This window comes from Schistocerca gregaria, chromosome 1 (assembly GCF_023897955.1).
Source record: "Schistocerca gregaria isolate iqSchGreg1 chromosome 1, iqSchGreg1.2, whole genome shotgun sequence".
NCBI lineage: Eukaryota > Metazoa > Arthropoda > Insecta > Orthoptera > Acrididae > Schistocerca > Schistocerca gregaria.
The window spans coordinates 362,746,863-362,763,026 of NC_064920.1; the positions used below are offsets into that span (position 1 = coordinate 362,746,863).

The following is a 16,164-nucleotide window of genomic DNA, read 5'->3' on the forward strand; positions in this document are numbered from 1 at the left end:
ACGGTATCTTCTCATGAAATTTCAATCACCGGGTTTCTCCTCCGATTGCGAAAACCTTCTGTCGGCAGCCACCTACATTGGGAGAAATGATCATCACAATAAAATAAGAGAAATCAGAGCTCGCACAGAAAAATTTAAGTGCTCGTTTTCCCGCGTGAGGTTGGAGAGTGGAACGGTAGAGAGACAGCTTGAAGGTGGTTCATTGAACCCTCTGCCAGGCACTTTATTGTGAATAGCAGAGTAATCACGTAGATGTAGATGAAGGACTTGTCGAATCCACGACACATAGAATCACTGCTGTATTGTGCTTCAGTGGTGGACGAAGGTGCTATTAAGCAGGGAGTCATAATGTTTTTGGCTCGTCAATAGTTTTAATTTATGGGCAAGTATTCAATCCTTGAAATTTATCCAATTCGCACTTGTCCTAAAGAATCCAGAATGAGATTTTCACTCTGCAGCGGACTGTGCGCTGATACGAATCTTCGTGGCAGATTAAAACTGTGTGCCGGACCGAGACTCGAAATAGGGACCTTTGCCTTTCGCGGGCAAGTGCTCTACCAACTGAGCTACCCAAGCACAACTCACGCCCCGTCCTGACAGTTTCACTTCTGCCAGTACCTCGTCTCCTATCTTCCAAACTTTACAGAAGCTCTCCTGCGAACATGCAGAACTAGCACTCCTGAAAGAGAGGATATTCGGGCGACATGGCTTAGCCACAGCCTGGGGGACGTTTCCAGAATGATATTTTCATTTTGCAGCGGAGTGTGCGCTGATATGAAACTTCCAAACTTCCTGCAGGAGAGCTTCTGTAAAGTTTGGAAGGTAGGAGACGAGCTGCTGGCAGACGTGAAACTGTGAGGACGGGGCGTGAGTCGTGTTTGGGTAGCTCAGTTGGTAGAGCACTTGCCCGCGAAAGGCAAAGTTCCCGAGTTCGAGTCTCGGTCCGGCACACAGTTTTAATCTGCCAGGAAGTTTCAAGTCCTAGAGTACGCCATTTTGCACTATGACCTTCGCCTCTTTACTGACGTTGCGAGTAACACGAATGTTTTTAAAGGTCATAGACCCTTCGATTGCGTGATCATTAACGATTTCCATTGTGCCGTTTTGTGATCAGCCGAAGGGGGTGTTTGTCACGCGCTAAAAGTGTAGGTGCAAACAGAGCACAACGGCAGCAAAACACTTCGTCAATTAAACGGCCTCCGCGAGGCAAGACAGTTAAGGAGAGGTTTTGTGTGTGGGACACTGAACGGCGACGCTTTGTGTTACGCGAGACGCGGCACAAACGCGGGCGCCGACTTGCGTGAGAAGAAGGCGGGAGGCCTTCGCACGATCTGGCGGCACCAAGACGGAGAGGAAGCGGCGGAGCGCGAGCAGCTGCCGCAGGCAGGGCGAGGGGAGGGGAAGGATGTCTGACGGGTCGCGCGCCGGCACAGTGAGCGCCCATCTGCAGACATGGCAGCCACGCCGCTACTCAGCCTGCTCCTACTGGCCGCCGCCGCCACCACCGGTAAGTGCGCCTCAATAGATACGTTTTCAAATGTTCTCTCTCCTGTTCCTGAAATGGACATGCTACATGTACACACATATTAAACCAACGATACATACACTACTGGCCAATAAAATTACTACACCACGAAGATGACGTGCAACACACGCGAAATTTAACCGACAGGAAGAAGAGGCTGCGATATGAAAATGATTAGATTTTCAGAGCATTCATACAAGGTTGGCGCCGGTAGACACACCTACAACGTGCTGACATGAGGAAAGTTTCTACCGATTTCCCATACACAAACAGCAGTTGACCGGCGTTGTCTGGTGAAACGTTGTTGTGATGCCTCGTGTAAGGAGGAGAAATGCGTACAATCACGTTTATCACTCTGATAAAGGACCGATTGTAGCCTATGGCGATTGCGGTTTATCGTATCGCGACATTGCTGCTCGCGTTGGTTGACATCCAATGACAGTTATCACAATATGGTGGGTTCAGGAGGGTAATACGGAACGCCGTGCTAGATCCCAACGGCCTCGTATCACTAGCAGTCGAGACGACAGGCATCTTATCCGCATGGCTGTAACGGATCGTGCAGCCACGTTGCGATCCCTGAGTCAACAGATAGGGACGTTTGCAACACAACAACCATCTGCACGAACAGTTCGACGACGTTTGCAGCAGCATGGACTATCAGTTCGGAGACCATAGTTGCGGTTACCCTTGACGCTGCATCACAGACAGGAGCCCCTGCGATGGTGTACTCAACGACGAACCTGGGTGAACGAATAGCAAAACGTCATTTTTTCGGATGAATCCAGATTCTGTTTACAGCATCACGATGGTCGCATCCGTGTTTGGCGACATCGCGGTGAACGCACATTGGAAGCGTGTATTCGTCATCACCATACTGGCGTATCACCCGGCATGATGGTATGGGGAGCCATTGATTACACGTCTCGGTCACCTCTTGTTCGCATTGACGGCACTTTGAACAGTGGACGTTACATTTCAGATGTGTTACGACCCGTGGCTCTAGCCTTCATTCGGTCCCTGCGAAACCCTACATTCCAGCAGGATAATGCACGACCGCATGTTGCACGTCCTGTACGGGCCTTTCTGGATACAGAAAATGTTCGACTGCTGCCCTGGCCAGCACATTCTCCAGGTCTCTCACCAACTGAAAACGTCTGGTCAGTGGTGGCCGAGCAACTGGCTTGTCATAATACTCCAGTCACAACTTTTAATGAACTGTGGTATCGTGTTGAAGCTGTACCTGAAGACGCCATCCAAGCTCTGTTTGACTCAATGCCCAGGCGTATCAAGGCCGTTATTATGGCCAGAGGTGGTTGTTCTGGGTACTGATTTCTTAGGACCTATGCACCCAAATTGCGTGAAAATGTAATCACATGTCAGTTCTAGTATATTATATTTGTCCAATGAACACCCGTTTATCATCTGCATTTCTTATTGGTGTAGCAATTTTAATGGCCAGTAGTCTATCATCCTGTCTTGCCTTGAAAGTCCTCTCGCATAAGGAGCATGAAAGAACACAGCGTGTTTCAGCAGTAACTGTAAATACGAGGGGCTTTGAGTAAACTGCAATACATTTTTCACTCGCCCAATTTCTGTGACAAAAAATGTGGAATTTATTGTTGGTCATCTTGGAGTATGTCCGCTTCAGCCCCTATTGTTTCATGATGTTCGGTAGGTCGAGGCGCTATACGTAGCCTTCAAAATGGCATCTGTAACGGAGATCCGTTCCAAGGCAGAGACCTGTTATCGGGTTTCCTCTGGAAGAAAAACAGAGCATCGCAGGTATACACAGGCGATTTCAGAATATCTATGGAGACTTGGCAGTGACAAAAGACGGTGAGTTGTTCGGCGAGGTTTCTGTCATCATCGTAACAAGGTCGCTCCAGGTTGTCCAATCCCCCACGGGTCGGACGGCCGCACGCAGCTGTGACTCCTGCAATGTTGGAGCCTCATTCGCGGTGATCGACGAATCACAATCAAACACATTGTTCTGCAGCTGTGGAGGTTATTGATGCAGCAAGACCTTGGGCATACAACGCCTACTTGTACGCTCGCACTGAACGGAGTTTATTTTGAAAAATAAGGCTTTTTAGCTAGAGGAGTGGGGAAAAATATAGTGTATTGGAAACCTGACTAAAACTAACCTACTTTCAGAAAAAATGTGATGCGTTGCTTGTTGAAGGCCTCTCGTATTTTGAGAGGTAGCACTATAGACTAATTCGAATAAAACATTCCGAGTCGAAGATGTATTGATTAAAAAGATGTACCTGATGTACCCAAACAAATACAGAAAAAAATGGTACAAATGGCTTTGAGCACTATGGAACTCCCCTAGAACTTGGAAGTACTTAAACCAAACTAACCTAAGGACATCACACACATCTATGCCCGAGGCAGTATTCGAACCTGCGACCGTAGCAGTCGCGCGGTTCCGGACTGTAGCGCCTAGAACAGCTCGACCACCGCGGCCGGCACAAATACAGAAGGTGTTATGCAAAGACAAATAATTAAGTTCGAAGTTGATTTTCATAAATTCAACCCCGACTCCAATGGACTTTCGAGTTCTCCTCTCAAGTCGTCTCGGCGTTCTTTTTGAGGTGTGCGCTATTCAGAATCCGATCAGCTTTTGTTTATAGACTCTATCAACCATTGTCACAGTGAACAGTCTAAAGGGGATAAGATCGGGGGATATTGGTCACAAGAAGCTTGACCATTTCTGCCTTTCTAGCTGCGGGGAATCTCGGCTTAGATGATGTGTAACCTGACGACTAGAATGTGCAGGGTCTTACATCATGCTGGAAGAACATACTCATCCTTGTACCCAAAGGAAATCCTCCCAATAGCGCTGGAAGCTCGTTTTCAAGAAAGTCCAGATAACAGGTTCCTGTAAGATGACGCGGTAATTCAGTAAAGGCAATCAAGTGATCGTCCATCGTACCGGTACCAGACCAAAGATTTATAGAAAAGCGTTCATCGGACCACCAAAATATAATTGACAGCCTATAAATAAACCCATAGCAGCTGGAGTTCAGACATGCGGAATGAAAAATTCTCTCTATAACCAACTGTATCTCTGTACCCAATAAAAACTTGACACATGTTATACGGAATATTTCATTTGAATTAGCCTATATTTCAACTTCCTTAAATATTTGTTATTCCTCCCAAACACTCTTTATATCACCAGTAATCAGCAACTACCGCTATTAACTTTCCCTTACGCAAAACATACAATAGTGACATTTAGTATTGTTTTGCTGGTTCTCGTATTTTATCAAACAACGAATGTCAAGCATAAGATAGTAATTATCCATCACTGCCCATCTAAGTTACCAGAACATAGCTTCAAAACTTTGGTATTGACTAAAACCATACGTGATAAGTATCACTCAGTGTCTTCGACATGTATCTGCAGGCTGACTTAATCTCCAGCCCGAGTACTGATTTGATGAAGCGCCTGACGCTGGACGGTCGTATGCCAGCTTCCTCATCTCTCTGTAGCTGGAGCAACAAACATTAACTTCAGCCTCCTTACTGTTGTTAAAATTTTGTCTCCCTCTATATTTTCTACCCCGCACACACCCCCCACCCCACATTAAAAATTGACGATTCCTTGATGCCTCTATATCTGTCCTATTAACCAATCCCTTCCTGTAATGAAACTGAACCATAAATTTCTTTTCTTCCCAATCCAGTTCTGTATCTCCATGATGTAAACCGATCTACTCATCTAATCTTCAGCATTTTTGTACAAACCGCATTAAAAAGCTTATATTCTCTTCTTGCCTGAAATCTTTATCATCTACCTTTAATCGCCGAATAGAAAAAGACTTCCTAATTTTGTAATTGATATTCGATGTTAACATTTTTCTCTTTATCAAGCCATTTTTCTTACTGTTATCAATTTGCATTTATATCCTCCCTAGATCGGCCATTATCAGTTAATTTTCTGTCGAAGTAGCAATACTTATCGTCTGCTACTGTTGTCTGATTTCCTAATCTAATTCCCCCATTCCCCCACCATGGCCTGGTAATCCGACTCCGTGATGCTACTTGCTACTCGTATTGAACTTTTGTTGATATTCTTTTTATAATCTCTTTTCATTACATCATTACGAATATAGGCCACACAATGATAGAATACGCTGTTTATTCTGCAGAGGCATCTTATTCTCGCAAACTTTTTTGTGATGAAGTCACCTCGCCTCCCAGTAACTTACTCTTTTCCTCTCTGTCGCAACACCTAAATATGTGCTCGGTATGACTGACTCCGCATGTTTTTATGCAGTCAGTGTCACATTTGCGAGCAAAGAGGGGGGGGGGGGCACATCCGTGTTCTGACTTGTTTCTATACGGCGCGCTACGACTTTCCCTCCTGTCCAGCCTCCCAGCCTCTTCGTTTCAGAGTTGCACTTACACCCACAGTTCCCTCTTATTTGTTGTTTGTATTCCGATCTCTGTCTTTCCCTACAGTTTGTACCCTCTACAGCTCCTTCTTGTACCATGGAAGTTACTCCCTGATGCCTTAAAACACGTGCTGTCATCATGCGCCTTCTGCTCAGTGTTTTCCGCGTATTTCTTTTCTCACACATTCTGCGGAGAATCTCCTCATTCCTTACCATATCAGTCCACCCAATTTTCAACATTCTTCTGCAGCACCACTTCTCAAACGTTAGATTCTCTTCTTTTCTTATTTTCCCAGAGTCCACGATTCACTTCTGCACAACACTGTGCTCCAGACATACATTCTCAAGAATTTCTTTCTCAAATTAATGACAGCGTTTGGTATCAGTAAACTTCATTTAGGCAGAAATGCTATCTCTGCCTGTGCTAGGCTGATTTTTATGTCCTCCGTTCTTCGTCCGCCGTAAGAGATTTTGCTTCTAAACTAGCAGAATTTCTTCACTCTGTCTACGTTGTGGTTCATAATTTTGATGACAAATGTCTCACTTATCTCTTTTCAGTCACTCTTCATTACTTTCGTCTTCCGTCGGTTTATTCTCAATCGATATTCTGTGCTTAGTGGATTGTTCATTCCATTAAGTATGTTCTGTATACCTCCTTGCTACCACTGAGGATAGCAATGTCATCATCGAATCGTATCAGTGATAAACTTTCATACTGAATTTTAATCCCATTCCGGAAGTTAGCTTTAAATTATGTAATTGCTTTTTGACGTACTTATTGAACCGAAGAGGTGGGAGGGATGAGGTGGGTGGAAAGACTGCATGTCTTGTTCCCTTCCAACCCGATCACTTCGTATTTGGTCTTCCGTTTCTATTGCTCCTTCCTGATTCTTACATATGTTGTATATTATTGTTTGTTTCAAAGCTTATGTTTGTTTTTCTTAGAATTTTGAACAACTTGCACGCTTTTACTTTGTCGAATACTTTCTCTAGGTCCACATATCTTATGAGGTGTCTTGATATTTCTTAGTTTTATTCCCTTTAGCCAATCTGATCGTTACGCAAGTATGCTCAGATTTTTTACCCATTCTTGTGTATATTGTTCTCGTCAGCTACTTGCGTGCGTCATTTGTTAGGTCGGGCGTGCAATAATTCTCATATTCATTTAGCCTTTGCATCGTTGGCATTTTATGGGTGGCATTTTTCCGGAAGTCTGACGCTAGATTTGCAACCTCATAGAATCTACTGTGTCACTTACGCACCTTAAATAATGGCTCTCAAGTAAGACATCCTAATAGTAGAAACACTTTTAACAGCTATCCGTGAGCCACAAATGGACATTAGTGCTGACGACACCACTGATCCACTGATGGCAACTGGGGAAGCAATCTATGTGCCTGTATCGTTTTCACCTTCTCACTCTCATCGCGCAATCACTCATAACGACACAGAGACAAGCACTCGTCGCAATCGTTTGCTTGTCAGCAGTACGCAGTGGAGGCCGCCTGCCCATGTGACACGTAGGCGCAGCTGACTGCCATGCGGAGGAGCCGGGTTAGATTCCCGACTCAGACAGGGTTTTTTCTCCATGAAAGGATGCATCCAGTGACGCCAGCAGAGGTTACCTCTGCGATCGGTCGGTGGACGGAGTTATTTAGATAACTTGTGAGTAAGCAGAGGACGCCAGACACAGAACTATAAGATAAGGAACTCAGCTCTGAATTTTTCTTTGATTTATTAAAACTATCCGCAAATCAGTTTGCAATTCATGTTGGAGAAATGATAAGGCACTACATTTTGAATGCTAGAAACAACCACTTTCTCAATGTTTATTAATCACTGCAGGAGAATACGAATGCAGCTACCCTATTTCAGTAGTAACATTACCCAAATGTTCCGCGAAATTGGTGCATTAAATCTTTAAAGAACAGTACTAGAGCGATTGCTGGATAGTGTCTGTTATTTGTCCTGCGGAATACCTCTAAGCCAAGTGCGGAAGTTGTTCCATTCCTTATTTCTCTTCTCTTTATTATTGTGCTGTCTCTATGTCTCTTAAACTACTGAATTCACGGAAACAACTGCAAAAATTATTTCTTAGAGATTGCTAAAACCCGATTTCCAACAGACGCTCAACACGAAATTTGCTAAGTTCTATGAACACACTACATTCTTTTGTTCTCACATTTTATGGTTTCCTAAACTCAAAATATATTTTCTTTCAATTTTATATACACACTTCTTACAGCTTCATTCTCAATGACTGATTGTGAAATGCTTACGTGATTCAATATCCTTCTTAGTTCTGTCTTTAAACACTTGAGTTTTCATATAATGTAGTTGATTTTCTACTATGTAATGACATTGTAGCTTGTAGGGATGCTTTTTACTTAGTAAGACCACAGGAATCAAATAAATGAGAAATGCAGAGAGGCCAAGGCTAAATACCTGAATGAAAACTGCGAACAAATGTGAAAAGAAAAGTTCATCGGAAGGACGTATGAAACAAATAGAAAATTCATGACAACCTTCGGTGGAATTGAAATCAAAATCGTTAACTCGAAGAGCGCAAGGATTTCACTGTTGAACGGTGAGAAGAGAGCGGATATGTGGAAAGAGTATACTGACAGCCCCGGCGAGTGGGGATAAAGTGACTGAAGACGTGACAGAATAAGAAATGGGGGTCGATGTGGAAGACAATAAGGATCCAGTATTAGAGTCAGAGTTTAAGAGAGCTTTGAAAGACTTACCATCAGATAAGGCGGTATGCATGTACCACATATCTTCCGAATTTCTAAAATCATCGGGAGAAGTAGCAACCAAACCATTAAAATTTCTTTGTGGAATCTCGTCTGAAGATTTTCGGAAAAATATCATCCACACAATCCCGAAGACAGCAAGGGCAGATAACTGTGACGACTGTCGCATATTGAGCTTGAAAGATCATGCATCCAAATTACTGCCAAAAATAATATACAGATCAATGGAAAAGACTACCCCTTCCGTTTTTACCTTCTGCGATTTCCTCAACTACCATGGAAACTATTTTCTATGTCTTAACACATGGTCTATTAGTTCATATTTTTTGTCAATGTTTTCCATATGTTCCTCTCCTCGACGGTTCTTGGGCGCACTGCCTCATTTCTTATCATATCAGTCCACCAACTTTTCAGCATCCTTCCGTAGCAGCACATCTTAAACTTTTCAATTCTCCCCTTTTCCAGTTCCCCCAACAATCCATGATTCAACTCCATACACTGATGTCCTCCACACGTGTATCACCAGAATTTTCTTCCTCAAACTAAGGCCATTGTATGATATATAAAGAAAATGGTTGATCTTTTAAATGACGATCCATTTGGCTTTAGGAAAGATAAAGGTACCAGAAAATCACTTCTGGAAGCGAGGCTTAAGAAAAACGAAAACACGTTCAAGGGATTTATGGATCCAGGAAAAGTGTTTACTAATGTAAAATGGTGCATGTTGTGCGAAATCCTGAGGAAAATAGCAGTAGTCTACAGGGAAAGACAGGTAATAAACAATAGGTATTTGGACAACTAGTCGCATCTTCACAAGGCTAAAGTTGTTCAATGAGCCTGTCACTGTCGTTTCCTCTTCTACTTCATGAGAATATTTACGCAGTTTGCGCTACTTTATGTGTTTCATGGATGACTTACATAAATAAAGAATGTACTAATGTGCATTCTACACAAAAAGCCAATGAAATGTGACCATTGACAAGAGCTTCAGTGATCGATATTTGTATTAATATTTGTGACTAGTCGATCTCAACAACCTTGTTGAAATGAATCTGACTCTCAAAACAAAAATTTCATTCCGCTAGTAGAGTGCACGCAGTAAATAAAGATGCTAACATGTTAAAGCTGTATATCGGACCACAGCTTACACATTATCTGACAAACAACTGAATTTGCTTGCAAATTTCGTCACCGTAGTAAGATAAGCAGTCGAATGGAAAAACAAACTAATGGAATCTGACATTGTAGACTGTGAAACTCTGACATCGAAAGGTGACAAAATAAATTTCCAAAAACGAATTTCTCTCTCATTACTCCTTACTGCCGTATCCTGTTAACTTGTTTGCAAGACTGTTAAGGGAACTTATTGCCTACGTGTTGCATGGCACCCTGAAGTGTTAAACTAATTTTCGGAAGGAATACCCATCTACTTAATAGTCAAAAGGGTTTCTTGTGTCAAATACTATGTTATAACACGACTGTTTCATTGTAGTGATGAAATTACATAGCGAGGAAGAACAGCCTGCGGGTGAAGGACTATCATTAGTTCCGCTTAGGCAGAGCACTTGAGAAACAGCGTTTTCGTTACCCAACGTACCTCCTCAGAACTGTCACCGCATAGGCTCGTCTTGTCACGATGCAGAAGGAAATTTATCAAGATATAAAATGAAACGTCCCCTTCGAACAATTATACAAGATTGTGCTTAAACTGACACACAATATTTTTAGCGCAACGCAATCTGACTTTGAGTAATCGCTACAAAGAATGGTCCTGACTAACATTAACCTATACGTTTCACATATCATGTACCTCACAAAAATCTTGGTTACTCGAACTACTGCAATACAGCGAGCACCACTACTGCCAGCTAAATAAAAGATTCAAACTACGGAAGGCACTAACTACTGATAGGCACAGTTAGCAAATGAAAGATTTTAATAGAGAACAAAGAATGTGTTTACCTTAATAGTCATAATATATATATACATATCAGTTCATGACATCCATTCTTACAAGTTTCAAAACTCCGCCATCTCTCTCCCCACATCCACCACTGCTGGCGGCTCACCTCAAACTGCGCAACGCTTCGCGCTGTTAACAGCCAACTGCCCAACGCTACAATGGCGAGTATTACAACAATGCCAACCAGCCACTGACTGCACACAGCACAGCCAGTGATTTTTCATACAGAGCGCTATGTGGCATTACCAATAAAAAAACCTAAACAGCCTACTTACAAATATTGTGTTGGTGTGTGTGCTCTTCAGACCGAAGGCTGATTTGATGCAGCTCTCAATGTTACTCTATCCTGTGCAAGCCTCCGAATAACTGCTGCAGCCTGCCTTCTGAATGTGCTAACTGTACTCCTCTCTTGGCCTCCCCGTGCGATTTTTACCCCCCCCCCCCCCCCCCCCACATTTCCTTTCAACACTAAACTGTGACATAATGTGTCCCATCATCGGCTCCCATCTTCTAGTCAGGTTGTGCCACAAACTTCTTTTCTCCCCAGTTCTGTTCAGTACCTCGTTATTAGTACTCGATCTACTCATCTAATCTGCAGAATTCTTCTGTAGCATCACATTTCAAATGCTTCTATTCTCTTCTTGTCTAAACTGATTATTGTCTATGTTTCCCTTCTATGTGTGGCTACATTCCATACAAATACTTTCAGAAAAAACTTGATCCTATATTCGGTGTTAGCAAATTCCTCTTCTTCAGGAAAGCTTTTCTTGCCATTGCCTGTCTATATTTTATATCTTCTCTGTTCGGTCACCATCAGTTATTTTGCTTCCCAAATAGGAAACTCATCTACTACTGTAAGCGTCTCGTTTCCAAATCGAATTCCCTTAGCGTCACCGGATTTAATTCGACTGCATTCCATTACCCTTGTTTTGCTTTTTTTGATGTTCATTTAATATCCTCTTTTCAAGACACTGTCTATTCAATTAATCTGCTCTTCCAAGTCTTTTGCCGCTGTCTCTGACAGAATTACAATGTCGTCGGCAAACCTGAAGGTTCTTCCAGAACTTTAATTACTTCTCTAAATTTTTCTTTCGTTTCCTTTACGGGTTTTTCAGTGTACGTATTGAAGAACATCGCCCAATAAGCTACAACTCTGTCTCACTCCCATCTCAACCACTGCTTCCCTTTCACGTCCTGCGACTCTTATAACTGCCGTCTGGTTTCCATACAAGTTGTAAATAGCCTATCGTTCACTGTATTTTTCGCCTGTTATCTTCAGAATTTCAAAGAGAGTATTCCAGTAAATATAGTCAAAAGCTTTCTCTAAGTCTACAAATGGTTACGATGTAAGTTTGACTTCCCTTAACTTCTATTCTGAGGGAAGTCGTAGGGTCAGTTTCGCCTCGTGTGTTCCTGCATTTCCCCAGAATCCAAACTGACCTTCCCCGAGGTCGGCTCCTACCAGTTTTTCCATTCTTCTGTAAGTAATGCGCGTTGGTGTTTTGCAACCATGAGTTACTAAACTGAGAGTTCGGTGCTTCCTTAGCAATTGGGATTATTATATTTTTCATGAAATCTGATGTATATTGCCAGTCTCATATATCTTTCACATCAGATGGAAGTGCTTTCTGAAGGCTGGCTGTCCCAAAGCTATCAGTAGATCTGATGGAATGTCGTCAGTTCTTTCAGTGCTCCGTCAAATTCTTCTCGCAGTGTCATACCTCCCATTTCATTTTGATCTACGTCCTCTTCCATTTCTATACTATCGCCTTCAATTACACCTCCCTTATATAGACCCTCTATATACTCATTCCACCTTTTATCTTTCCCTTTTTTGCTTAGGACTGGTTTTCCATCTGAACTTTTGGTATTCATACACCTGTTTCTCATTTCTTCAAAGGTAATTTTCCTGTAGGGGGTACCTATCTTTACTCCAGTGATATATGCTTCCAAATCCATACATTTGTTCTGTAGCCATTCCTGCTTAGCCAATTTACACTTCCTGTCAACCCCATTTTTCAGATTTTGTATTCGCTCTCTCCTGCTTCATTTGCTGCAATTCTATAGTTACTCCTTTTATCAGTTAAGTTCAGTACCATCTGTGTCATCCAAGGATTTGTACTAGGCCTTGCCATTTTTCCCCATATGATTATCTGCTTCTTTCACTATTTCATCTCTCAAAGCTATCCATTCGTCTTCTAATGTATTCCTTTCCCAGTTCTTGTCATCGTTGCCTGATGCTCCCTCTGAAATTCTCAAAACCTCTGTTTCTTTCATCTTATCCAGGTCCTGTCTCCTTAACTTCCTACACTTTTGCAATTTGACAATTTTATTCGTCGTATAATCTAATACAGAGTCTAAAAATAGCTGTACTCTCACATCAGACTTAAAAATAAGATTTCCACTATCCGTAGCTTACGATGAAATCTGTCTACAATTCAAGGTTCAAAAATGGTTCAAATGGCTCTGAGCACTATGGGAACATCTGTGGTCATCGGTCCCCTAGTACCTAGAACTACTTAAACCTAACTAACCTAAGGACATCACACACATCCATGCCCGAGGCATGATTCGAACCTGCGACCGTAGTGGTCACGCGGTTCCAAACTGAAGCGCGTAGAACCGCACGGCCACACGGGCCGGCACAATTCAAGGAACTTCCTGCTCCATTGAAAGAGCTATTTTCAATATACACATTTTCTCCGAGGTGTTATCCTTGGATTAGAGTAACACAATGCCTTGTAGCATCAGATATGACAGACTCAAGGCTATGTGGTAAGGCTGGAGGAGACTACCACACAATAAGTGTCTGCTACACGTCCTTAATTGTATATCTACTAGTATTTTAAAAAACTCCAGTTTTATTGTGATATTCAGTGAGGGTTAAAAACTGACGGACAGATTTGGTGCCCTGCAATAGTCTGTCGTCAGCACTCGTATAACCAATACGTTAATTATGTGTGCATCAGACCCATTCAGAGGCTGACGGAACATTGAAACAACTGTTGGAGAATGTGTCCCATCTGCTTCCTTTCTCTTATTTATCCGCACACAAAATAACAAATGTATTCAGCAGACGAAATCTTTCAGAATATTCATAAGATACTTCAGCTTCTGTAGATTCAAGGAGCAAACATCCTCTGCTGGATGACATTCCATGGGTGGATTTTTTTTTTTGTAGTGGCGTCACCAAAGAAGGCGAGTATGATGAAAACACTAGCGCAAAAAGATGTATCATTTCTGTAGTTAAATAAAACTTAGCGTTAATAGCAACAACAGCATTACAAAGAGAGTAATAAGCTAAGGTTAATAATATCATTGATCCGATAATGTACACCTCTTTTCCAGACTCTTAGGTGGAAGAAACTGATCTTAATCAGACTTAGCATAGTAACCTGCCCGATGGCACAGTACCAAATCTCACGCTAGGTAACCCAGTAGCATGGGTCGGAACTGGTGCCCCATTATCCACGCAACACGTTTTATTAAAGTGTGTTCGATCCTGTCACAAGAGAGCACTCTTAGAATTTCAGACCCATTCAGAGGCTGACGGAACGTTGAAACTACTGTTGGAGAATATCGTGTAAGGCTTCCGCTAGCATGCAGAAGTGCCCCAACACTACGTGGCATGGACTCAGTTAATGTCTGAAATAGTACAGATTACTTTACAAAGAGACTAGCTCTGAAAATGTTTTAAAATTTCGTGTGTCCGTAATACAGATTTCCATATGTGTCTGAATTGGTGATTTATCGTTTTTCCTATGTAATAAAAAGGCCCCGGGAAAATCCTCTACATGCCTCAATTAGAAAACCTACCTAACAATCAAACTACAGAAGTACTTTCTGAAAGTGAAGATGGACAATAGAACAGAGTGAACTGAGCCAGAGACATAGGGACAACAGGGTTAAGGACAAGAAACATACACTCAGAGCTCCATCAGATGCATCGCGTCAGTATTAGTGCTCATTCCGTTGTCCAAATGTTGTGCACCTGCTACCCTTGTCGCATTAAACGTGGATAGTAGACACCGTATTTTAGACGTTTTGTCACCGTCTGGAGTTCTCAGTTCCCCCATGTGTCCTGCGCAGCAGCAGCAGCAATGGATGTATGGACATTAAAACGAACCACCTTGAGTGCCATGATGTTTTTCGTACATTCTGGCGCGGAGAGTGTTTTTTACAGATCTTCGACAGCTGGCAACACGTGCTATGCACGGAACGGCCTTGTCGGTGTTGTGTGTTTACGCGAGACCGCTTCGTACGTGACATCTGTGCTCACAACAGGTCTGGCTGTTCTTTTGAGACTGTTGTTTCTCCTAAGACAGTCATTAATGGAATCCACCTTTGTTAACTTTTCGTACTCCGAGCATACCTATCAGCCTCCTAACCGTAACATAAAAGCTACCGATTAAAATTAATAACAATATAATAAGAGCATTACTTTTTCCATCGGGACAAGGAACCAGTTGACTATAGAAGTTGATGTAGCACAATGAAACTTCGGGCGAAACGCGAATGAACTGTAGAACGCAGCAATCAGTAAATTTGTCTCGGTTTCATTAATTATACGAAAGCTTTAGTTTGTTTTAGTTCCAACAAAATCTATGCTAATGTCCTTGAGGTACAAAGTGTTGATTCAACATATTATATTCAAGGAAAGCATACATGTTCACAGCTTCCATTAGACTTCATTAGGATAATGAGGAAATCAAAACTGATAGAACAGTCACGCAAGAAGCTTCCATAACATCAAAACATTTCTTAACTGTCCTAGAGAGTGTTTCCAGATCTTTAAACTGGGCGATCGAAGATAGAACATGCTTCAGCGGAATATAATTAAGCCAGCTGCGTTCCTTTATTGACATTGATCTACTCGCATGTAACTCAAGTAAATTTTCCGCGACGAATGCAAGAACTTAATAGAACAAGTTTAAAATAGGTCTGAAAGCAATGTCATTATAACTAATGCAACGTATAACTACATACACTGAAGAGCCGAAGAAACTGGTACACCTGCATAATATCGTGTAAGGCCTCCGCTAGCATGCAGAAGTGCCCCAACACTACGTGGGATGGGCTCAGCTAATGTCTGAAATAGTGCTAAAGGGAATTGACACCATGACATCTGTTCTGAACAGCACGTTGCAAGGCATCCCAGATGTGCTCTGCATTGTTCATTTCTGGGGAGTTTGGTGGCCAACAGACGTGTTTAAACTCATAAGAGTGCTTCTGGAACAACTCTGTAGCAACGTGTGGTATGTCGCATTGTCCTGATGGAATTTCCCATGTACGTCAGAGTGCACAATGCACATGAATGGATGCAGGTGATCAGACAGGATGCTTACGTATATGTCACCTGACAGAGTCGTATCTAGACGTATCAGGGGTCCCATATCACTCCAACTTCACACATCCCACACCAGAGCCTCCACCATCTCGAACAGTCCCTTGCTGATATGCAGGGTCCATGGATTCATGAGGTTGTCTCCATACTCGTACACATCCATCGGC

At 42.5% G+C, this 16,164-nt stretch overlaps 1 protein-coding gene across 2 annotated transcripts in view; it reads left to right on the plus strand.

Annotated features, from left to right (window-relative positions):
* Nucleotides 1-1,196: 1,196 nt before the first annotated feature.
* Nucleotides 1,197-16,164, plus strand: part of LOC126346522 (uncharacterized) — an 81,277-nt gene continuing 66,309 nt past the window's right edge. The window contains exon 1 of one of the 2 annotated variants that reach the window (XM_050002194.1): nucleotides 1,197-1,507. In XM_050002194.1, the coding sequence (XP_049858151.1) occupies nucleotides 1,453-1,507 (55 nt within the window). In that variant the 5' untranslated portion in view covers nucleotides 1,197-1,452. The remainder of the gene's footprint in view (nucleotides 1,508-16,164) is intronic. The other variant, XM_050002195.1, reaches the window with a different exon arrangement.